The 24,376-nt window shown below is 51.9% G+C and overlaps 8 protein-coding genes across 8 annotated transcripts; 4 read left to right on the top strand and 4 right to left on the bottom strand.

Moving 5' to 3' along the window:
• Positions 1-1,020: 1,020 nt before the first annotated feature.
• RHO25_011829 (uncharacterized protein) lies at positions 1,021-6,557 on the top strand (the record flags this gene model as incomplete). Its single annotated transcript, XM_023603245.1, has 2 exons — positions 1,021-1,158; positions 1,209-6,557. The coding sequence occupies 2 exons, from the start codon at positions 1,021-1,023 to the stop codon at positions 6,555-6,557; spliced, it is 5,487 nt and encodes a 1,828-aa protein (XP_023454459.1).
• Positions 6,558-7,881: 1,324 nt separating this feature from the next.
• RHO25_011828 (uncharacterized protein) lies at positions 7,882-9,068 on the bottom strand (the record flags this gene model as incomplete). Its single annotated transcript, XM_023603244.1, has 4 exons — positions 7,882-8,238; positions 8,291-8,324; positions 8,377-8,813; positions 8,949-9,068. 4 exons carry the CDS (start codon positions 9,066-9,068, stop codon positions 7,882-7,884), a joined length of 948 nt encoding a protein of 315 aa, XP_023454460.1.
• A 693-nt stretch (positions 9,069-9,761) lies between these two features.
• RHO25_011827 (uncharacterized protein) lies at positions 9,762-11,353 on the top strand (the record flags this gene model as incomplete). The annotated part of the gene is made up of 3 exons (XM_023603243.2): positions 9,762-10,272; positions 10,387-10,638; positions 10,686-11,353. 3 exons carry the CDS (start codon positions 9,762-9,764, stop codon positions 11,351-11,353), a joined length of 1,431 nt encoding a protein of 476 aa, XP_023454902.1.
• Positions 11,354-11,519: 166 nt separating this feature from the next.
• On the bottom strand, positions 11,520-12,911 carry RHO25_011826 (uncharacterized protein; the record flags this gene model as incomplete). The annotated part of the gene is made up of 1 exon (XM_023603242.1): positions 11,520-12,911. The coding sequence occupies one exon, from the start codon at positions 12,909-12,911 to the stop codon at positions 11,520-11,522; it is 1,392 nt and encodes a 463-aa protein (XP_023454901.1).
• A 588-nt stretch (positions 12,912-13,499) lies between these two features.
• RHO25_011825 (uncharacterized protein) lies at positions 13,500-15,345 on the top strand (the record flags this gene model as incomplete). Its single annotated transcript, XM_023603241.1, has 3 exons — positions 13,500-13,890; positions 13,975-14,306; positions 14,362-15,345. 3 exons carry the CDS (start codon positions 13,500-13,502, stop codon positions 15,343-15,345), a joined length of 1,707 nt encoding a protein of 568 aa, XP_023454909.1.
• A 128-nt stretch (positions 15,346-15,473) lies between these two features.
• Positions 15,474-17,900, bottom strand: RHO25_011824 (uncharacterized protein; the record flags this gene model as incomplete). Its single annotated transcript, XM_023603240.2, has 3 exons — positions 15,474-16,641; positions 16,703-17,670; positions 17,718-17,900. 3 exons carry the CDS (start codon positions 17,898-17,900, stop codon positions 15,474-15,476), a joined length of 2,319 nt encoding a protein of 772 aa, XP_023454908.2.
• A 1,809-nt stretch (positions 17,901-19,709) lies between these two features.
• On the bottom strand, positions 19,710-21,909 carry RHO25_011823 (uncharacterized protein; the record flags this gene model as incomplete). The annotated part of the gene is made up of 5 exons (XM_023603239.2): positions 19,710-19,923; positions 19,979-20,177; positions 20,292-20,333; positions 20,392-20,612; positions 20,666-21,909. The coding sequence occupies 5 exons, from the start codon at positions 21,907-21,909 to the stop codon at positions 19,710-19,712; spliced, it is 1,920 nt and encodes a 639-aa protein (XP_023454907.1).
• A 515-nt stretch (positions 21,910-22,424) lies between these two features.
• RHO25_011822 (uncharacterized protein) lies at positions 22,425-23,782 on the top strand (the record flags this gene model as incomplete). Its single annotated transcript, XM_023603238.1, has 2 exons — positions 22,425-22,862; positions 22,916-23,782. 2 exons carry the CDS (start codon positions 22,425-22,427, stop codon positions 23,780-23,782), a joined length of 1,305 nt encoding a protein of 434 aa, XP_023454828.1.
• Between the last annotated feature and the right edge of the window lie 594 nt (positions 23,783-24,376).

Here is a 24,376-nt window from a genome sequence, read left to right as displayed (position 1 = left end):
CTATCAGGTCCATGAGCCTTGCCTATCGTGCAGGCCGTGCAATTGGAGAAGTCATGGTAGGCAGCAGATTACGGAGTGAGGTTCCCGGTATTCTGCGTAAGTCGGCATGATGGTCGATCATTTCGTGCAGCAGGAGCGGGATCCGATGCACTGGTCGCTATTCGATCTTGCTAGCAGAATCTGGACTCTTGGAACCCCTTTCGATTGGTGGTCGGAGCTGATTTGACTTTCAGAGGTGCCGACGACCGACGGCAGATGGCGGTCGCCCATGATTCAGTGGCGGCTTTTAATCTCATCCTGAACGACACCGCTCGAAATGGACATTAGATACTGGCTGATTCGAGCCGCATGCACGACAGGAACATTGAAACTATACCACCTATCAATTTCTGCGATCAATTCGAGCATCTAGTACCAACCGGGCGACTGCCTGCGTCTCCACGACGATATTGCAGCGCCTGCGATGACCTGGTGCCTTCTTGGCACGGCTGAGATAACTTTGCTCGATCGCGCTCGGTCGGGCTTATGCTTCAGGCCAGAGCGCCTCTTCTAGGCATTCGCCCCAAACAAGATGAGACCTCTACCAGAATAGGACAAGCACATGTACGATTGAACTTGTTTCGAGCAAGGCGTTTCAACACTGCCTCGTGGCAAAGGATTTATGCCCTTTTCGGCGAAAAAACATGTCGCTATGGCTATGGCTCCAGTCAAGATGCGGCCTAGAGCCCTCGGAGCGCCTTTCAGTACTGTCAGTGGCCATCGAGACTTTCGGTGCTCCCGGCGATAGGGATGCTGCAGCAGCCACAGTCCAAGTTCTGCTCGTACATTGTGATGTGATGCGAAGTGCAGAATACCAGCGACTTGCAGCAGCTTTCCTTGAATAAAATTCTTCCGCTCTTTTGACCAGAATTTCGCAGTTTGCAGCGCACATCTTCAGCATGTCTGAAAGGTGATACCTGCCATAACAATTCCAGGCAACGCAAGACCTGCTGTATCGTGCTGTTGTCCGAGACCAACAGCATGGCCTCGTTTCTGCTCATATGGCTGGCAGCCTTACAGCTTCTCTTCTCTTCGTCAGTACACGCTTTGGGAAAGACCGATACAATTACTTGGGGAGGTGGTAATTCGAGGACGGGCTATGAGACGAATCACAACATGGTGCGAAGTTCAGTCCGAGTTTTGGGGTGCCAATACTGATCGTCAATCAGGACCCGGCCATAGTCGGCAGTGCCGACTTTGGTCGCATCTGGACTGCGAGTCTGCCGGGCAACTTCAATGGATTAGGACGAGAACAGATCTTCGCTTCTCCTCTGGTATACACGATTGGTTCCACGCAATATGTCTTCATCGCCACGACCCAGAACAACATCTACAAGTTGAACGCGAAGACCGGAGAAATCGTTGCTCGACGCAATCTCCATGTGCCCTTCCTGACCGCAGAGCTAGATGGCTGCGTAGACATTAATCCCACTATCGGAGTTACTGGCACTGGTGTCATTGATCCCGATACCGGCTTGTGGTATTTCACTGCCAAAACATATGCAGATCAATTTCAAGATGGCAACTTCAGCCCAACCAATCGACCTGGACGACGCAATGGGCGATATTATTTTCATGCGATCAATACAGCGGATCTATCTGAAGCTACAGGGTTTCCCACACTGATCGATGGCACCATCTTTCGTAACAACGAGCGCCGTATGTTCTTGGGTGGAGATACCCATCAACGTCCAGGTCTTCTTCAAGTTGGAGATTATATCTACACCGGTTGGGCTTCACACTGTGTGCAGTACAACTTCACGGGAGCTGTGATTGGCTTCCACCGGACCACAGGCAAAGTTGTGGAAGCGTTTGCGACACAGGGCGGGCCGGAACCGATTACAGTCGAAGGTGGAGGTGTCTGGATGAGTGGTGGCGGGCTCGCCTATGATGGAGCTGGAAGCATGTACTTCTCAACTGGAAATGGCTATGCCGGACAGCTCCCCGAGAACGGTAGACCCGTGCAAGGGCGGAATCCTCCGTCTGCGCTCGAGGAAGCTGTCGTCAATCTTCGTGTGGGCGATGATGGCTCGTTGAAACCAGTCGACTTCTTCATGCCCTGGGAGAAGGTGCAGCTAGATGGCGCCGACAAGGATCTGGGTACTACCCCATTCCAGCTATTGCCGCAAGACACTTTCTCTTGTCCAAACGACCGCAGGATCGGGATGGTGACAGGAAAGTCTGGAAAATCTTATTGGTTGAATCTCGATAATCTTGGTGGCTATCAAATGGGCCCGGATCGACTAGATGATGCTATTCAGGTCACTCAGAACGAGAACTCGGTATTCGCGGGTGCCGGCGTATTGCCTCTCGGCGGTGGCTATGTCTACGTGACGATTACAGGTTACCAGACCAAAGTCTTCAAGTTCAGCTGCAATTCAGCAGGGCGGGGTGTATTCACGCACGTTTCTGCCACCCCGGAGAACAACGCAGGCATTCTTGGGACAGGACACGGTACCGTCACTACGCTTGACGGACGTGAAGGATCAGGGCTGCTGTGGACGACCGATCGAGAAGGGCAAAACTTGCGGATCTACGAGGCCATGCCGCCTGCTGAAGGAGGCGATCTCAAGTTGATCAAAGCCTTCAATTTTCCCGATGTCACGAAGTTCGCCAAAATGTCCTTTGGAGATGGGATCGCCTATATCCCTACCACAAACGGTGTGCTCCATGCATATGGCTCACCAGTGACCTTGCCATTAAATTGCTCTTCGCCATATGACTTTCCGCGAACGCCGATTGGGAACACTTCAACTGCGCTGAAAGTTTCCTGCAAAGCGAATATCAAGACAAGCTTGAGTCAATTGAGCATCTCTGGCAACCCAAATTTCCGTATCGATGGCCTGCCAACTACGCCGCTCTCACTCAATACTGGCGATACATTCTCTTTCAATGCGTTTTTTGCGCCCAAGACAGTTGGACTTCTGTCCAGCGATGTACTCGCGAACACGAGCAATGCTGTTGCTGGCTTCTCCACCAGCACGCCGATCACGCTTCGTGGAAATGCAACGTCAGCAACACCACTGCTAGCTATATCGCCTGGAACAGTCAGCTTTACCAGCATGGTAGGATCCGGACCAAGTTCCAACTCGGCCTTCTTTCGGAATAACGGCGACAGTTTGCTGACCTTCAAGAACGTAAGCTATTCGATCAAATCTGAGAGCGGTCCCTGGATCTCACCAAATGTCACACGTGATGGCAAAGCACAAGTCGGGCCTTTCACTTTCAGCAACGTTCCGACAACTATTGCAGCGAACGGGCAGGTAGTAGTGGGCATCACGTACAACGCTACCCAGGCCGGCAATCATGCTGTTTACATCAAAGCATTCTCCGATGGTGGAGACAAAATTCTGGATGTCTTTGGCACTGCTGGCAGTGCGCCTGTGGCAGTCGTGGAGTTTCAGTCTCCAACCAACTCGACATGGATGCCGTACACACCTGGTCAGAACTTTTCTTTTGGCGAAGTGCTCCAAGGCACGACCCGTAACTTGGTCCTTCGCATTACCAACAACGGCTCAGACACAGCTTCTCCATTGGGTTTGACAATATCCAAGCCACCCTTTGGTGTCCCAGGCATTGTGGGTGCGGCGAATAACATTGATCTGGCCGAGGGCACAAATATCCCAGCAGGTCAGAGCAGGAACGCCACTCTCTTCTGTGCTGTCCCGGAGTCGCAGGTGAACGTTCCAAATTTCAAGGGATCTGCCAAATGGACTTTCAACACGAACACTGATGGCGGTAAATTTGAGCTGCACTTCGACTGCACTGCCGTATCGCAGCAGCTAGGTCCGAAACTCGCCAATGGAACTTCACAGTTCGGATATGTAGGTTGCTTCCGCGACTTGAACCCAAATAGGCAACTTGCGACGATGCCTTATGGCGGCGCCCAAAATACCAATGGACAGTGCATGGAGCTTTGCGCAGCAGGGGACTGGAAATTTGCTGGCACGTCGTACAGAGAAGAATGCTGGTGTGGAAACGCACTCCCGCTCACGAAGGATGGCAACGATGATTGCAACTTTCGCTGTTCAGGAGCAGGGAACCAGACATGTGGTGGAGATGGGGTCTTCCATGATAAGAGCATGCTGTCCCTTTTTGCTGACAAGCAGAAGTTCGACGGCAACACTACTACCACACCCTTGACTATTCCGCAGAGGTCTGGTGAATACACGTACGCAGGCTGCTATAGGGAGACCACTGGCAAGACCTTCGATCAGAAGATGACAAACTCCAAGACGTTGACCGTAGACTCGTGCAGGAAATTTTGCGAGGGGTCCACGTTGTTCGGCGTGCAATGGAGCGAAGAGTGCTTCTGTGGCAGCACCATTGCTGCATCAGCGTCGCTTACCAGCGACACGGACTGCAACATGTCCTGCAAAGGTGACAACAGTCAGTATTGCGGAGCCGGAAGCCGCATGCAGGTGTATCGACTTGGTGGTACCTTGTCTTCAACGTCCACGATGTCCACGACATCTACGACCCCGACTTGCACCCCAACAACTATACCGAACACTCCTGCGCCGACCGGGATCAAATGTCCTGACTCAAATGGTACGACGGTAGCATCATTCGGACAAAATTTTGTCATCGAATGCGGCATTGACCATACCGGAGGCGATTTGGCATCAACTCAAGTGAACTCCTTCGCAGAATGCGTTGATGCTTGCTCGAGGAATGCAAAGTGTGTAGATGTTAGCTTGTCTGGCGTGGCATGCTACCTGAAGTCTGCACTCGGTCCTCCAGTACAGAATGCTGGAGTCTTGGGCGCGAGACTACTTCCACCAGTTCAGGATTGCCCCGGGAGCAGAACAACAACGACGACATCGCGAAGCAGCAGTAGCACAAGTAGCCGAACTGCGACCAGTACAACGAGCTCGTCGATTGGTAAATCGAGCTCGTCAACCGGTACACTGAGCTCGACGACCGGTACACTGAGCTCATCGACTAGTGGTACACTTAGCTCATCGACTGCCACACCGAGCTCGACCACGTTGAGGAGCACGACTTCTTCAACAACGACATCTTCACTTCCGACTGCTACTGCTGTAGCATGTCCAGAGAACAACAGCACAATGTACATATCGAACGGCCGTGCGTTCCTCGTGGAATGTGGAATTGACTATATGGGCGGAGACATGGGCAGCGTAGGTGCGAATAACCTTACTGCTTGTATTGACGCTTGTGCCGCAAGCCCTGGTTGCATCAATATTGCACTGTCCGGTGCGGCTTGTTACATGAAGAACAAGATCAACCAACCTGTCTACAATGGAGTCGCTGGAGCGAGATTCATCAGCACACAGTCGTCGACAACGACTTCTACGACCTCTACGACTTCTACGCCTAGGAGCAGCAGCAGCAGCACGACTACATCTTTGAGTTCATTTCAGACAACAGCGAGCATGACAACAACAGCAAGGTTGGTGACAACCACATCGCGACCAGCTACATCTTCGCTTACCACCAGTCGTAGCACTTCCTCCTCGACGACAACGACGCGGCCATCTTCGACGAGTGCATCTTCAGGAACAACGACGACAAGGTTGGTGACGACCACAGCGCGGTCAACTACATCTTCGCTCACTAGCAGACGTAGCACTTCCTCGTCTATGCCTCCCGCGGCCCCAACCACAATTGAAGACTACAAATACATGGGCTGCTACACCGAAGTTGGCGGACGTGCTCTGAAGCAGGGCACAACTACAAACGCAAACATGACCAACGAACTTTGTCAAAAGACCTGTCAAGGCTATCAATACTTCGCCACCGAATATGCCAACGAATGCTTCTGCGGTCGAAACCTCCACACCGACTCCCGTCCAGCAACAGACAATCGCTGCAACATGAAATGCGCCGGAGACAGTTCCCAAATCTGCGGCGGTCCAGATGGTCTAACACTCTACTCCCTTCCCAATCTCGACTCCTCTGCACCCTCTTCTCCGATCGTCGTCCCCTCCTCAAACGGTTACATAGCCCAAGGCTGCTTCAGCGAAAAATCGCAAGGCCGAGCCCTGTCCGAAATGTTCCTGACCTCCAACATGACCATTCCCGTCTGCGCCGCCGAAGCCAAAAAGCAAAATTCAACCTGGTTCGGCCTCGAGTACGCCGACGAATGCTTCCACGGCAAAACATTCGATTCCACTCCTTTGAACCAAACAAAATGCGACATGACCTGTCCCGGTAATAGCACAACCTGGTGCGGAGGTGCGGCGGCATTACAAATGTATCGTCTACCGCTGGAATGTCCGACAGACAACAGCACCATGTGGAACTCATACAATGGGACCGCGAAATTTGAGATTCAGTGTGGTATGGATCGCGCTGGAGGGTCGGCGGGAAGGTGGGAGGCGAGGACGTTTGAGGATTGTTTGAATGCTTGTGCGATGGAGAGTACGTGTAAGAGCGTGGCGTATAGAGGAAATGATTGTTACTGGAAGAATACATTGGGGACGATTGGGTCTGATGCTGGGGTGAGAGGAGCGACGGTTGTGGAGAGGAGGGAGAGACTCTCGAAGGTCTAGGATTTTCGTTTGTGGTTTTTAGTGTGTGAGCGTTGCTGGATAGAATCATTGCGCAACATTCATTAGGATGTATAGAATAGATTTCATATAGGTATACGGACCGAGCTTTGTGTCTTGTGGTGAAGACGGTCTTTGAGCATTTCCATGCGACCTGGACGCGATGACATTCGACAGGGAGTTCGCGTCCTTCTATCAAGCCGTTGCCGGCTCCATTCGCGCTTCAATTCATTCGTATCCAAGTCATCTTAACTGTAGTCAGCGCGTCTAGGAGAAGAGATTCCTTGACGGCGATCTATATAGCAGAAACTAGACTAGATGCATTTCATATAATTGAGTTGTGAGTTTCAAATTACTCTTCTAGTAAACATTCTCCTAGAAAGCCCAATTCCAGAACGACATTTCTATGAGAGCGATCGATTCACCCACCGCTACAGCGCGCTGCCATCAACACCTATCTCGAATCTCGTCACAAGCCAGCAATCGCCGTCAAACAGACATACTACCATAACCACTTCCTCAACCTCTCCACCGACCTCCAACCCCAGTTCCAAGAATGCAATCCTTCTCCCTGTGGCACCTCCTCGCCCTTTCCGGAATCCCCCCACTCACCCACGCCTTCTGCGGCCAAATCTACACCGACACGCATATCGACCCCGGCTGCACGTTATCCCTAGCAAATATTCTAAAGGGCGATTGTACAGCTATAGGCGGCCAACCGACGGAATGTATTCAAGAGGATATGACTAGGAGATATTTGTGGTGTGATAATGTGCCGGTTTTCCATGGCCCTTATGATCTCCACGACCCTTTCAGCAGAACTGTTACAATCTACTCCGAGGAAAATATTTGCAGGGTATGTACGACCATATGCATGTTTTTCTCTGTTGTTGTTGTTGCGGTTTTGAATTGCTGTTGGAATACTAGAGGCTGATTGGGATTAGTGAATCATCGTCAAGTCAAGGGCTATGAATGAGGGCCTTCGAGTCGTGTGGGATTTGTCCTCATTGCTGGATTGTTCTATTCGCAACGACTTGTTCGGTGATACCGTGGGGACGAGTCGAAACGGGATACATGCAGGTTTAGCTGGAGTACAACCTCGGGTATAGAATACTTGATCGCTTCCATACTTGACTTTGTCTTTGTCGCACGCCAAGCTATCTCTTGAGCACTATCATGAGATCAAGAAGGAACCCACTTTGTGTCAACTTGAAGTAATCTCATGATTTTGAAGCCATCTGAAGTGGCGCGGTACTGACCGGTGGAGGATGAGGATGATGTGGCACATGATACTGTCAGCCACTTTGTCGCCCATCCACCATCCTTATTATGCTCGTCGCATACCAGATGCCTCCTCCGACATCATCTGCGGACTCATGAAGGGTGGGTGGCGCATGACTTTCAGCTGTCGTGTCTTCTTCACCAACTCTTGGCCCTCGCCGAAGTATCGCTTACTGGTAAAGCTCCAGTAGAGATTGGCTTTGATCGTGTTCTTGACCCCTTCAACGTAGCAACTGATTTCTCTGGTGATTCTGGCGTCGTCGTACTCCGGCAATCGATCGATGCAGCTCGCCATGAGTTCCAGACGCTCCTCGAGCATTTGGCCAACGTAGTCGAACGCTGCCTGTGCCGACATGCCTCGCATGCGACTCACCGCGACGACGTTGTGCGGTACGCCTTCAGACTGGTTCAAGTATGTCAGTGGAACCAACGCGAATTTTTGTTACTGAATTTACCTCTTCTTTTTGGTATGAGAGCATGTCGTTTTGTCTGTAGTAATGTAAGCAGAGGTTGCTAGGAACACAATGGACCGGCGACTTACAGAAGTGCGGCGTCCATGGCCGCGTTCTGCATCTCGATGGTTGCTGAGGCCTCAAAGAAAGTGTCCGGAAGATGAAGTAAGTTGGCGAATTCGAACAATGGAAAGAGCGGCGCGACTCCTGCAGATTGTCTTCTGGTGGCTAAGATTTCCTCGATGGTCGGAATTCGATCTGTGCTACAGTTGCCGACTTGGTCTAGCACGGCGTTGCAGAAGTCTCGCAGAGTCTTCAAGAAACGCTTCTGTACGCCAGAAGGTGCGGTAGCCTGTAGTCGTCTCCAGATGTCATTGTGAAACTCGACGAGATCGCACACGTCGTGCTGTGCTCTGTGGGCAATACTGTCATTTGTGCCTGCGAAAAGTGCGACCATCTTGGCCTTCGCATTGTCGAGATCAGCTCTCAGGTAGCCATTGTCGAACAGGTCGTCGTATGGGAACACCTAATTCACCCAGTCGCAGTAGGTTCGGAACTGAGACTCATAGGCGTGAGGAGCTGCAATGGCTACGAAGCGACAGAAGTCACCACGCTGCACTATCTTGCAGACCCGGGAATCGTATTTGCATGCTCTACACACGGCCTCATCGCTCTCTCGGCATATTTCCTCCAACCGAGGATGTAGGACAGGCTCGTCGGCGAGGAAGCCGACGAATAACTCGGGAAGCTTGATCGTGATGTATTCGGAGGAAGGCGCCATGGAGTGGTTCCTGAATGGGCATAGGTCTGAGGTGCGATGCAATGGGCCGGTGGATCTGCTCAAGTCGATCTTGGAAGGAGAGGTCAGTAGTATAGATGTAATGAAAGTGCAAAGAGTTTTAAGCACCAAGCGAGCACATGTTCACATGCACAAGTGAATGTGCAAGAATTCACTCCCGTAGAAATCAGTGACCTGCATCCTAAGCACAAGTTTCTTTGCACTTCTCCGGCATGTGCTCATTGGTTCTCAGAGCCCGGATCGGGGTCATCTGTATTGATCACTGCTTCGTTGCTGCTCCTGTCAAACAGTCGACTATGATTTTGTTACGGTCTTGTACGCTCGCCATGTCGTGGAGCATTACAAGTCTGTTTAGAAGTTGGCTCAGTGTAGCTTTGGCGGCCCATCGCCAGCGGAGTCGCGTAGTGCCTATTCATGCAGTAAGAGCGAGCATGTTCCTGACCGCCGAAGGTGTACTGTAATGACAGGACTCAATTTGCGCAGGAACACGATGTAGAAGCAGAAGGTGTAGTTGCAGTAGGAGATTTGGGGAAATGGTGACAAAATTCCATGTAGCTTCGACTTATGGCATCGGCTTTGCGGCAACCGCCACCGCGGCCAATCCACCGTGCATGTGCGCTTCCCAGGCAGCGACTACCACTAATTCTCCAGCATCTTTGGTCGACACGAAAAAGTATGCGACTCAAGTTGATGATACTCAAGGCCTCGGGGAAGATCGCCGCCATGAATACCGCATTTCAGTTCCCACTTCTCGACCTGCCCAACGAGCTGATTGCGAACGTGATTGAGCACGTCGACAGCCGCAAGACACTGCGGAAACTCAGCAGAACGTGCAAGAGAGTGCAGCAGCTCACCGAGCCCGTGCTGTACCGCTACGCGCTGATCCGAGATGGCGACCGCACGCGCGACCTGTTGCGCTCCGTCGAACATCAGCCCGCACGGGCCAAGGCCATACACGAACTCGACATCCCCTGCGACTGTCGGTCGGCGACGTGGTTTGAAGGCTTGGCCAGACTTCTAGAGACTACGATCAATCTAAAGCGCTTGATGCTTGAAATGCCGCAGGTCAACAATGGCGAGTTCGAAGATGAGGAGCCATACGAGCAGATGACATCTGCCTTACTGCGCCCATTTCAAGCAGCAATATCGGATGCCGACTCGAAGCCACTCCAGAAGCTGCAACACCGTAAGCCTAATCGAGCGTCACGACCCTCTCAGTTCCCCAGTTCGAACACTTGAGATCTCAAATCGTGGTAAGCATATCAGGACAGAATTGGCACTAACCACGTTGTTTCTGTAGTGATGTTGCATCTCAACGGGGCCGAATCACCTTACTGGACACTCGATCAGAACACTCTTTGCATTTTACAGCTACCTTTACTCAACAGTCTGACGCTTTCGTGTGTCAACATTGGAGACCACCTCGCGGAGCACATTCAGGCCGCATCCTTCGTTTCTCTAAAACATATGACATTAGAAGAATCGAACATCACGCATCAAGGCCTACGAGTACTTTTGTCGCTGCCAAGAGGGCTCGAAACACTACATCTGGGTCGGTAAATGATCTCTGAGTTGCAAGACAACGCTAACATGTGATAGGAGAGAATTGTCACAACTGCCATCACTTCGAAGACATCATCGATCCCGCTGCGAACAACCTTTTCAACAATGACCCTGCAGCAACTCTCGAAGCCATCAGTCAGCAGAGCCATAGTCTGAAAACGCTCGTCTACGTGACACCTGAGCTCTTCAACGGCTGGCGACGAAAGATGCCCAAACGCTCCGCCGTTGATGCTGGCTTTGCCGGTTTCCATCTCTTGGAGAATGTCACACTGCACGGCAGATGCCCCAACTTCGAGCGAGCTGTGTTGTCTTCTCGTGCACCACCAAACCTCAAGGTCTTGACATATCAAATTGATCAAATGTTTTGGCCACCCTATATGGACAGCTCAGCCGATGCGCCACTTGCCACGATCCCATTTATTCGAGCCCCATCGAGTTCCGTGCCGCCATCACTCACAACATTGCGCATCATTGGACACATTCAGGAGTTGACGACCGCAATGAAAGGTCAAATCGAGGCTGCTGCGCGAGGCATGATGAAGATGGGCATCAACTTCGAGCTACATTTCGAGACCTGGTCCTCTTACTTTCCTCCATATCTTTATGGTGAGCCTTTGCCAACGACGACCTGCGTGTACGATGGCGGGTGGAACGAGGCTGCGACAGATCCGCACTTAGGGCTGTGGTCTCAGTTGGAAGACTAATGGATCGCACGATTACGAAGCAAGACATATCAGCTTGCTCTTACAGCAATCATGTCTTCGCGAGGTACTGATGGAGCATGATGACCTGGTCACGAACCTGCTTTTGCGTGACAACACCGAGGACGCGTTGCGCTGAATCAGATATTGGTCTTGCTTATCTATGCATCTACGGCTGGCTGCTCTCTGGTTTGTCATCCCGCTTTCGACCAATATTCACGCCGATCTCTTTGATCACGAACCACGCAGGCACGATAGAGATTGCCCAGAGTGCAAAGTTCAGATATACACATCCGAACTGGCCCATGGTGCCCACAGAGATCAGCCCGTAGGAGACTGCTTGTGCTGCACTTTCTGTTCCTCGCAGCAGACCGGAGTAGCGAATGATCTCAGCATCGCTCTTGGCGAGCTGTCCGATCACGAAGTACAGGTACATGTAGTTCAGCTGAAATCCCATGACCATGAATAGGAACCACGCAAATCCTCGCCCAAATCCGGCATCGACCCAATCGAATGTCGGCTGTGTTCGATGATAGTCAGTCACGAGGATTGTGCCCCAAATCCACCACGCGCCCTGCAGAGTCATGATAACTGCGAATGATCCGCGAGCCCGTAGTCTGATCAGCAGTTTCTCGTTGTCCAGGTAAAGACCGAGAAGGTTGCCAGCAATGATTGCAACAATACCGCTCAAGAAGGAACCTAGCGCACGAGATCGCACAGAGAACCAAAGGCCTTGGTAGGTGAAGAAGACTGCTTCAGCAAAGACCGCCTGAGAGATGAGAGGCACTATCAAAAGGAACCTCTTGCCGGCGAACAACTTGGCCGTGGAGACGAATTCCTTCCACGAACTCTCGTCCCTGGAGATCGAGCACGAAACTGTCTGCCCATCCGTACGCTCGACTTTCGATGGCGCGGTCAAAAGGAGACCAGCGAATGGTGCAACGGCTTGCAATGCAATGAAGACCTGGAAGACAGAGTATGAGACAGAGCCCGCCTCGTTGCGATCGGCGTTCAGTCCAAGGTTGACGGCACCGCCGAGGATTTGTCCTCCAACTCGGAAGCTCAGCCAGATGCCCAAGAGCTTGCCCTGGTTGTAAGGTTCCGGATAGGATAGAGCGATCGCAGCCTCAGCCATCCAGAAGAGACCAGCACCCAGGCCACAGGTAGCGGCACCGAAGAGCACGAACCATTCGCTCCCGAATCTGTTGTTGCAATAGAGTCCTGCTGCATAGGGACAGTATCCGGCCGCGCCTAGAATCAAGGTCCATCGAATGCCAAGGTACTTGACGAAGACACCGCTCAGCGCACAAGTTACCACCATGAGGCAAAAAGTGAGCGCGTTGGCGGCATTAACAAGCCATGGATCTTGCTGTCCACCTCCTCCTAGCGAGTTCATCGCGCCCCAGATTCCCGGGGCGCAGAAGTTGCAAATACCCAGAATGATTGCATTGTAAAGTGTCGACCGGTACCACTTTACAGGTCGCTTTGTCTCTGGCTGGCTATTCTCCGATGGCGCTTCACTTGTCGCGTGCGAATAAGTCGCTTTCTTGTCGTCTGCCATAGCGAATGATAAGACAGAAGCAATATCTAAGCTGCAGCGAAGGCTTGAAAGTGGAAGGGTTGAAGTCACACAAAGTCCAGAATCCTGTCTGAGACCAAGCTTCGCGTTTATTGATATGAGATCGCCAGACTAGTGCTCACGCATATGCAATGGAGCAGATTCTTTCGCGCACGCCATCACCAGAAGAATGCCATCAGAAGTCGAGTGGCGTTGTGACAAGAATATTATAGGCTGCTGCTCTGTCATATCTAACATTGCCGAAGCCCAGTGCCCTGTCTTCTGGTGCAAAGCTATCAAATTTTGACGCATGTGCCATGTGGTTTCCACGAGAGCCGATGGCGCGCGTAGACCTAGGGCTTGAATTACTTGGTTGAGATGTGTTTCCGCGTTTCTTGTTCGAGGTTGCAAGTGTTGGCTGTAAACTGGTGAGGATCGCATAACGACAGGGTCGGAAGACGTGCTCGAAATGCCCCACTTGGTTCGAACACAAGCTGAATCTCCATCCATGCACCGACTCCATGGGCAGACAGAGGCCGTCGGCCAACGGCGCCCAGAGATATTCGATCAGCAGAAGCGACAGGCCGACGGATGCGCTTGGACCGCGTCTTGAGTGGGAAATCCGAAAAGCACATCATTCACTCAAACGCTGATGAACGAGAGAACCCGCTGGTGACGAGACGTAGTAGCTACGGACGAGCTGATGCAAGCACTATCGCACTGGCTAACAGCAGAATTGACACAATGGACGAGCTGTTGACGGATTATCAGCTGCGCAAATACTATGGACGTCGAGACTTGATCTCTTCTGCCGCTGATTCTGGATATAATTCAAGCAATGCGACAGACAATGGCGAAGAAGTCGAGAACAATGCGTCGAAGATCGCAGCGGCGGCTACTGTGCAGAGTGCATCCAGCCAAAGACCGAAACCCTGGGTCATGAATGCTTTCGCGATGGCTGCGCCGGGTCATCTGGCTCCTGGTAAGTAAAGATGTACCCCAGTCATTTGCCAAATTTGGGAATATGTTGCTTGCATATTCACTTACATTGTCTCTCTCTGTCTAGGCTTATGGAGACATCCTGATCAAGAACCACAGACTCTGGAACACTGGGTCGAACTCGCGAAGAAGCTCGATGCGGCCAAGTTCCATGGGATATTCTTTGCTGATGTCTTGGGGATTTACGATGTTTATCAGAGCAGTAATGGCCCGGCGTTGAAAGCTGCTGCGCAAGTGCCGCATCCGGATGTTTCTTTACTTGTGTCAGCAATGGCATATGCGACGAAGAATTTGTCGTTTGGGATTACGGCGAGCACGAGTTATGAGCATCCTTATCAGTTGGCGAGACGGTATGCTACGCTGGATCATGCTACGAACGGTCGTGTGGGATGGAATATCGTAAGCAGTATACCGCATCACTCTATGTTTTGAGAGATACTGATTTGGAAAACAGGTCACAAGCTACCTGGAAAGTGCTGCGAAGTCATATGGCTTGGATCAAATGACTCAGCATGACAATCGATACGACGTGGCTTCAGAATACATGGAAGTCGTTTACAAGCTTCTCGAAGGCAGCTGGGAAGACGATGCAGTGGAAGCCAACAAGAAGACTGGAGTCTACGCGAATCCGGACAAAGTACATCCGATCAACCATGCTGGCGAGCACTTCAGGTGTCGGGGACCTAGTCTCGTACATCCATCACCACAGCGGACGCCATTTCTCCTTCAAGCTGGAGCCAGTAAAGCCGGCAAGAACTTCGCGGCCACTCACGCTGAAGCCATGTTCCTTCCCGGCATGATTCCCGAAAAGACCAGAGCCATCGTCGATTCCGTCAAAGAACTTCTCATCGAGAAAGGACGATCTGCGGACAGCATTAAATTCATCGCTGGAATCTTCATCGTCGTAGACGAGACCGACGCAAAAGCAGAAGCGAAATTCCAAGACTTGCTACGATATGCCGATCTAGAAGGCACAGCTGCCCTCTTCGGTGGCTGGTCAGGCACAGATCTCTCTCAATTCTCAGACGACGAAGACTTCTCCTTCAAAGGCCCTCCCGGCATTCAATCCATGATCAGCGCTTGGACTGCCACCGTACCCGGTCTCGAAAATGTCAAGTGGACGAAAAAGCATGTCCTTCAACATCTAGCTATATCCGGCGCTCACCCTCGAGCAATTGGAAGCGCGAAGACTGTTGCTGATATCATGGAGCACTGGATCGAGCAAGCAGGTGTCGATGGTTTCAATATCAGCTACGCCACTACGCCTCATACATTCGATGATATTATCAAGTATCTATGGCCAGAGCTGAAAAAGCGAGGAGTCTTACAAGAATCTTACGCTGGATCTTCAATGCGAGAGAATTATCTGCAAGATGGGAAGGGAGCACGAGTACGTGAAGGGCATCCGGCTTTGAAGTATAGGAATTTGAAATCATAGATATGCTCATGCTTATACTCGCTAAGTTTATCAATTAAACGATTGTTATGAAAAGTGGGTATCTTGACTCCAACTCCAACTCCAAATTCAAGCACATACATCACTCTTCTTCCGTCAGTCCAATCAATCTAGAATGCAGAAGTCACTTTATCAACAATCTGTCCCGGACTCAGCGGGCTCTCGGGTGGAGTAAGCTGTTCAGATGGAGCTTTATAATAGCACGAGAAGATCGGTTCCATCTTCTTCCGCTCCTTCTCACTCTCGATGATTTCGATTCCAGGGATCGAAGAGACGACAGAGTCATGTCGCACAGGTTGTGCTTCCCGTTGAGCCAGAGCATGCCCGACTTCGATAGTCAAAGCCTGTCGAAGACTAGCAACGAGTTTCTCCTCTGCTAGTTTGCGGTAGTACTCTACGCTGTCGAAATTCTCGGTTTCTTCTTCATCACGACGACTCTCATCTAGAGCGCGACGATGTTTGGCGAAGCGTAGTGGAGTGTGAGTGGGTTTGAGTTTGCGGACGAAGGCGAAGCGGCGGGCGTGGTATCGAGCTGATCGCGAGGACCAGAAGTCGAGACTCATTTCGCCGAGTTCGTGGGCACGAGCTTGAGCGAGCGATGCGGGCGAGAGGTCGACATTGTTCTTCCAGTGTCCGCGCTTGATGATGCCTGGTCGCAGAAGGTAGGCGATGTGGCTCCGGATGTAGTCGTCGAGAACAGCGCCACTGCCTGGGAAGACGTAGTCGACCAGTCCGATGGACTGTGCTTGTAGTGGACTGAGTGGTGTCATGGAAGTGAGGATCTTCTTTGCGTTGACTTGGCCGCACCGGCCGAAGTATGATAGCGTATGATATTCGCTACCAAACAGACCGACACCGCGGTAGGCAGGGTTGAGTACGACACTTTGCCCAGCGACGACAATGTCGCACGCTGTCGCTAGCGCTACACCCCCTGCGGCTGCATTACCGCGCACAGCGGCAACAGTGACGATTCCCCGAGCTGGGAACTCGTGCAGAAGATAGTAGACAACATCATCGATACGGTTGATGTTTTGCCAGGACTCGAGGGCTGGATCAGTGGCAGCTTCGATGACGTTGAGAGCGATGCCATTCGAGAAATAAGATCCGCCCATCATGACCACTGCTGTGATAGGGACGGTGGCCGACGCTTGAGACAGGATGTAGTCGAGAGCTTCAATAAGGTGGGAGCACTGGGCTGTTGACATGGCTCCATTGTAGAAATTGAAGTAGACATATGCTGTCCTTCGGAGATCTTCATCGACCTCGAAGTCGACCCACCTGTAAGTTCAAGTCAGTTTCGTGCTCCAATTCACTCGATTGATAGGACAGGTTTGCTTACACCTCTTGGAATGTCTTCGTTATCGACAAACGCCAGTCCGCTGGCGGGGCCCAGGTGTATGACAAGACATCCTCAGTCGCTATAAGCCCGAGCTGCAGAAGACCAAAGATGGCCGGAACCTTGGGCCACAACGCTTTATCCACCTTCGTTTTCATGCGTCGAACATGAGTGATCCAAATGCCTTTGCCATCACAAGTGGAGAGACAAACTGCTTCGTTGCGAAAACCGATTATGGGAGTGATTAGTCCAGACAGCTTGATTGGAGTACGGGACTCGGCATTGTCATCGATCATGCCGCCGTAGACGTAGAGGTTTTGGCCGAAGACATTGCTCAGCACTCCAGGCTGTGAGTCTCCGCATCGGATGCGGCGGGAGATCTGTTGAGAGTTGTGCTTGGCGATATCGAAATCTCGTTGGGCGGCCTTGAGCAGCGGTCGGTGGTGAAGCTTGCCTCCTTGGAAGGGCAGCGCATCAGTGACCGATACGATACCAAATGTGACACTGGCACGAAGCAGCGGGCTAATGCTTCCAGTGACAAGGCCATCGTCAGCTCCGACTAAGTTCGCCGCAGCTTGAATTCGACTGATAGCAGCCAGCGTTGCAGTGATGGCGGACTGTGTTATCAGGCCACGATACAGCTCGGACTTGGTCAATCCTGGCTGATCGATGTCGATGTTGAATTGTTCGAATGCCCACACGGGTCCTGCGTCGAACTCTTCAATAGCTTGGAGAACCGTTAGGCCCCAATGCGATCGACCAGGACTGACATCTTCCTGATCAAGCTTCTTGAGTAAAGCGCTGGAGTCGTCGACAGATCCGTCATCACCCAGGAGGACCCAGTCCAGTGCACTTGGACCGACATCGCCAGGCGGACCGGGATGCTTTCCTGTCGTTAGCCGACCGTGGTTCTTTGGAAGGAGGTGAGTGCAGCTTACTATAATCAGAGTCATGTATTGCTCGTATATTTGCTGAAAGCATGTTAGTAGCAGATCAGGTTGTCGTCCATGTCACATACTTTGGGAACCAGCGTCGTCAAGAAGGGACAGATGATGAGATCAGGTCCACTGAGTCCTGCAGCGGAGATCATCGCCTCCTCTGATAACGCATACTCGATCGTCACATCGTGAGAACGTGTCAAGACCAGGTACAGCCTTTGCGACAAGGAGTTGTGCGCCGTGCAGAGGAAAAGGATCTTCATGGTGGATGGTGTCTAGCCTTCTCGGTTGTCCAGCGTGGTCTATAAGGACTACGGTTTGTGGTCTAAGAGTGAAGGTAATGGGAAGAAACTGCAGTGGAATAAAGTCGATGACAGTTGGGGTATAGGTTAGGCAGAGGGTGAAGTGAAGCAAGCAGATGCCGGAGCACATGCAAGCCAGTACATATAATTGCATACGCCATGTGAATACTGGCTCGTGGGCTGCGCGCACATGTGTGCGACGCTCCATGAAGGCTGCATGGCCTGCCACGCAATGCCATCGAGGTCGATCTTGGGATTTGTTGCTAATGCAGTCGCATGTAACGTACAAATCGGACGAGTAGAATTCACTTCAAGCCCTCCAAGTAGGTGAGGCGTCTAGATCTGCGGCCAAGGGCGAGATAGAAGTGCCTAGATGCGAGTCCGCGATGTTGGCATCTAGTGAGATTGTCGATGTCTTCCTGCATGTACGTCCTGTCACTTGCCTCGTACCGCCGCTCGGATGCCGGTCTTTCGGTGTGCAGATGAGAGCAGTAGCCTGCGGTCTACTGTGATGTGACGTTGGGGCTGCAAGCCTAGGGCGAGGCAGTTCATGGAGTGGCTTGGTCGCCTGTTGACGAATAGGACTTTGACGCGGTCCCAGTCAAGGATCTCGCGTCCATACTGTCGGGCAGAGCTGGCGTTTTGAGGGATGCAGGTGCATAGCAGGTCAGACCCGAAGATCAGGTTGGGTGTGGTTCATGTAGCATGGTACTCTGCACTTCGAGTCGTAGATCGTCTGGTGGTCTGGTGTGCTGCCGTCCCTCCATAGAGGCTATTGTGAGAGTGTTGTCATAGTTTGAGCGGCGTCGCAATAGCTCGGCTTGGGATGTTATAGTGTTTGCTAACAGCAGGTTGAAGCGGGTGTCGGGTGTGGTGAGGTTGCCTGCCAAATTTAGTTTGCAATATTGCTTTGCGAGATCGTTGTAGAGCAAGACGCTATCAGCACGTGGTAAAGCAGCGTGCAACCTTGACGACCAGCCGACCAATTCAGATCCACTCTAGCAGCCACCGGCGGACTGGTGAAAAGGCTACGCGCATTTCACTCTTGGCTTTTCCCGAATTGAGGCTTTTCTTTCCACGTGGTTCTTGCAACGATTCTGCTGGCGTACGTTCGTAGTCCTGTGTGGCTTTCCAAAGCTAGACTGTCCGCGGCGAGTGCTGTTCGGTTTTGCGTTGCGTCAGTGTCGAAGTGCATTACATTGACGCGAAAAAAGCATGTCGCTTGCCAAATGTCGATATAACATTGGTGGAATCTGATTGCCGGGGCTTCTTTGCTCGTGTGACTGAACAATGGTAAGATTAGCAAACGACACGTAAAAAATGTCTAGTCGTTGAACCACTTCAAGACGCCAACGGTGCATGCCAAGGAAGAGCCGGGGTGACATGGGGGCTGCATAAATCGACGCCACCATAGCTGCGCTCCACTGCTCTGTACGACTGCGCTTCCCAATAGTGTTGCTTCTTGCCTGGTGTGGTGTCTTCGAAGAAATGATTCGTTGTGATAGCGGGTGTGCAACACCTTTATGCGATTTACGTGGTGGATTTAGCGAGGTGGCGATTCGTTCTAGCCCAGTGCCTCATGCTCCGGCCAGACATTCATCAGCCCGCTGGAACTCGAATATTCTCTGGTTACCGTGTCTGTGTGAGAACGAGCAACCCAGAATCTTGTAAATCCAGGATACCCCTTCCAGTGTCGCACCTTATTGCAACTTCAGTTTCACACCCGTTAAAGCCGCACAGTCTTGACAAGAAATGGCTTCGCAAATGTCTTCACAAATCCCACCAGGACTCATGCAGATTGCGCAGATCATTGGCTTGTTCGAGCTTCAGATAAGGAGTCATGTCGCTCCCGGGATCCTGTTCCTTCGCAGTCTGGCCGTTGCCAAAGTACGCGAAGCGGTTCTCAGGCCGAACGTAAGTATACTCGAAGTCTTCCCACCGGGGTTCCCGCCGGATGTATGTAGCGTGCGCGCCGGAACCGGGCCTGGAGTAATCCGTCAGCGGAGCACCGATGATCGGAAAAGTGACGGTGGACCCACCAATGTCCATGAATACGCGCACCGGGACGACCTCCATTACTCCAAGAACTGCATTTCAACGCCATGTTTGTGCGAGGAAAGAAGGCATCAGCGTATGCAACGAAGTCGTCCGTCGCTGCCTTCGACGGAGCCATAGTTCGTATGCCTTGAGAGGAGATCTTCCTCAAGACCTTGGCAATGTATGTGATCTGGTTCTCGGCTGTCCACATGTCAGTACGCGACTATTCACCGTTCGCACTACCTTGAGCCAGATCGAGCGAATCGCAAAACAGACGAAGGCTCGATCATCAGCGAGCAAAGCATGATCTCATACCTGCGTGCGGAACGGTCCCACTAGGGCCAGCCGGGTTTGGTCCTATAGCACGGTGGTCAGCCTACCCAATGTATACCAGTCATGGAATTGTGCCACGCACCAAGAATATAGGCTAGGTTTGGAAAGCCATCAGTGGCCATTCCAAGGTACGACCTCGGCCAGCCGAACTTGCCACCAGCACGCCAATCTCGAGACAGGTCGGCATCGCCGGATACGATGGGAAAGGGCGGTGCGTAATGGACGTTTGCCCCGGTCGAGCAGATTACGGCATCGACTTGGCGATGGACACCGTCAGTGGTCACAATGCCATCCTCTACGAAACTGCTGATCATTAGCTGTGCCTCAGTTTAGATGGCAGGAGAGAATTGACGCACCGCTCGATAGGTGTTTGCACGAACTCCAAGTTCGGAGCACATAGCGCCTCAAGATATCCTGGACCTGGCGTCAAACGTCTGCAATTAGGAGGGAAGTCGGGAACCAGATTGTCCAGCAGCTCTGGCTTATCTTTTGTGCGAGCGCGCATCGCCTCAATAAAGTTCTGACGTAAGTTCTTGGAGGTGTCGGAGTCGACGAGCTGGCTATCGAAGCCTCTGAAAAACTTGTCCTCGAGACTCTTCCTGTACTTCAAATATTGTTCTGGGTCCTTGAAATCCTCGAGTTGCTCTTCTAAAAAATACATGGGCGTGTTTTGTCGGTCCTTGACAGCGGGATTGAAGCTACCCGCGATCCAAGTGCGGTTCCGTGCGTAGTGAACAACGTGGTCAGCAAGCTTCTGCAGTTCTGTCGTGACTTGAATACCAGAAGCTCCATTGCCAATAGTTGCGATTCTCTTTCCTTTCGGATCGAAGTTCACATCCCAATTCGAGCTGTGTCTCAAGTGGCCTTTGTAACTCTCGATACCGGGATACGATGGAAGCTTCCAGTCGTTGAAGTGACCAATCGCAGTTATGAAAAAGTCGTAGTGTTCTGAGACTGAACTGCCGGTTTCGACGTTGACACTGTCGATTTTCCACTGAGCGCGCTGTTCATCCCAATATGCCCCAACGACTTTTGTCTTGAACCGAACGTAGTCATATACTTTGTGCTTGCGGGCAACTGATTGCCAGTATGCGAGGATTTCTTTGCCTTGAGCATATTCCTCCGTCCACTGGGTGTTCGGCGTAAAAGTGCTTTGGTACACGTGGGCTGGTATATCACACCTGACTCCTGGATAGACGTTTTCAAACCAGGTTCCACCAACGTCGGTATTCTTCTCCAGGATTGTCAGATCAATGCCAGGTACTTTAGCTGGCAACAGAGCTCCGGCAGTGATGCCTGCCAAGCCAGCTCCGACGACAGCAACTTTGAGCTTGCGGACTTCATCGACTGGGTGCTCGGAAATCTTGAAATCTGTAGGCCACGGATACGTCCAATCGCTCTTCAAATCAGACGCTTCTTGTTCGCTCACGGTCTTCAACTCAACAATGGTTGAGGTGGCAAGTTTTGTATCGCCAGCAACTCCTTCCGGTGACAAAGCTGTTTCGACGGAACCCATTTTGCTATCTTGCGCCAAGGTGCGAGGTACCGTTCCCTTGACAGCTTGAGTATATCGAAGTGTTGTTTCGATCAAAGCATCCATATTGACTCGCAATGCCTGAAGCGTCCAAGCTTTTGCCGATCAGCCGAAGCGATGAACCTTCACTTGTAGTCAACGAAAGAGATACGAGTGATCCGCCTACCCAATGAAGCCATTTGTCGTGATCGAAACGCCCAAGCAACGAAAGTGGCTTTCCGAACGCTTGTGGTAAGCTGGAGTGCTCGTGATATGGCGCAATCCTAGGTCGAAAGGCAACATTGGCTCGGATAATCTTCGGCGTTCTCGTGGGCACCTCCAACAAACGGAGACAGCGATGTTGACCACGCAATAATGCTGGTGAGAGTGGAGAGCATCCACTGGAAAGATTGTGCAGGTGGTGCATGTGTAAGACCCAAGTGAGATCAGGACCACTTTCCAGAGAGCCTGATCGTGATTTGTCACAATCGATAGGCAGTCCATACTGCGTTCTCGCCGCATCTTCCTCCCGAAGGACCTAACGTCAGTGTACAACAAAATTTGGAGCAGAATCAAAGAGAAACACTTTACGGCATCCAAAAATGAGCATCGCGACAGTCAGGCCCGCCGACCCCATGTCATTCGAGTATCACGAGAATGATCTGGATCTTGGCGAGGACATCGACTGGGGAACCGCCACTCCGATTTCTCGGGTGAATGTGCTGGATGACAGGAAACTTGCAAACATCATCTCCAAGTGTGAGCTGCTTGAGCCCGCTAGGATCCCGCAACAACAAAAAGCGCTCATCTTACATGATGTAAAAACGCCTTATGTGCTGACGAGGCAACACACTGTGCCGGAAATCCAGAATGGGAACGAGCTGCTGATACAAATCGTTTCAGTCGGGCTAAACCCGATTGATTGGAAGTCCGTCGATTATGGATTCGGCATTCCCAGCTTGCCTTACATCGCTGGACGAGACTTCGCCGGAATCGTTGTCAAGGCACCCAGACATAGCCACATCCGGGAGGGCGATACTGTAAGTCAAGTTAGACCCAAGTCGGGTTTGGCCCAGTCACTGATTGCTTCAAGGTTATATGCGGGTCGACCGACTATCGCGATGTTCGCAAAGCTGCGTACCAAGAATACGCCATCGCAAGTGACCACACAGTATGCCGACTACCGGAGCATATTCCAGTCACACATGGTTCAGCCCTGGGGGTCGCCTTCGTGGCTGCGTCTCTCGCGCTCGGAGTCTGCCTTGGATTAAAGCTTCCAGATATCGCTGAAGCGAAAGGGTCGAAAGGCCCAGATATCCGGCAAATTGTCCGCAGAACCGCCTTGGGAGACCTGCCTTCAGACACAGTATCAGAGTGTCTAAGCATGCCTGAGTTTGAGCGGCCTGTACCAGGAGAGTGCTTAGTCATATGGGGTGGCTCTTCCACAAGCGCTCTGATTTTGTCGCAACTCGCTCATTTGGCTGGACTGAAAGTGATCCTGGTCGTGGATGTGGCCAAGCACGGCGCCCGAATGATGGAGTCCAAGGACTTCGTGCTGGTTGATAGCCACAATGCCGCCCGAGCGAGCGATATAATACGCAATTTGACCAAGGGCCAACTCCGATTCGGCGTGGATACCGTGGGCAAGCCAACCGCAGAGGCTCTGGCGAAGAGCTTGCAGGTTAACGGCGAGAAGAAGTCTCACATCGTCGGCTTGGCAGCTCTGCCCAAGGAGCGAATACCCGGCATAGTGTACCACAGTGTCCCAGTCAAGTTATTTCATGAGGTACGAGATGTCGGGCTGTCCTTGACGGCATGGCTCGAGCAGGCTTTGGAGCACAGCGTGTTGAGTCTGCCGGTGGTCGAAAGCGCGCCAGGCGGGCTCGAAGGGATCAACGCGGCATTGGATCGTATGCGGCAGGGTCAGATATCAGGGAAGAGGCTCGTTGTGCCGTTGTAAGTACTGTATTGGTGTTGTTGCTGAGGTTGTTGCAAAGACGCGACGCGTCTTCGTGTGTTCAGGTCATCGGCCCGGAATGCTCCGAGCGACGACAGACGGTTGCCATCTCATCTCCCCATCCTCATAACCAACCAACAATCCATCTGCGACATGCGCTTTCCATCTAGCCATCAACGTCGGGGCCGAAGGGACTCGATTATGTTGCCCTCTGCCTGCGTTTCGCTTCGAGCTAGTTCCACTCAAAATCCCGTTCTTGGCCGACAGCGCGTAGTCATCCTGGACTCGATGTGAAGCTGGGTTCACTTGCCAGTTGTGCAGTTCACCGGATGCGCGTAGCAGTCAAATGTGACAGAAGAGACGGAGAGCTTTGGTGCGTGGTCAAAATGTTGATGATCTTCCCTGGTCCAGATGCAGGTACGGCGCCAGACCCCGCTCTGGAGACCTTCATCATTGGATCTAGTTGTCCTGTGCCGTGATGGTAGTTTCCAAGGACCTAACATCCAGCGATGCCGTCAGTATTGACGACATGGACGACACTGAGGACAAGACACTCCCAGAAGGATCGCATAGCTGCTCGCAGTGCCACAAAACATA

This window comes from Cercospora beticola, chromosome 8, assembly GCF_033473495.1.
Source record: "Cercospora beticola chromosome 8, complete sequence".
Lineage (NCBI taxonomy): Eukaryota > Fungi > Ascomycota > Dothideomycetes > Mycosphaerellales > Mycosphaerellaceae > Cercospora > Cercospora beticola.
Note: the sequence above shows the minus strand (reverse complement) of the source record. Positions and strands in the feature narration are given on the sequence as shown.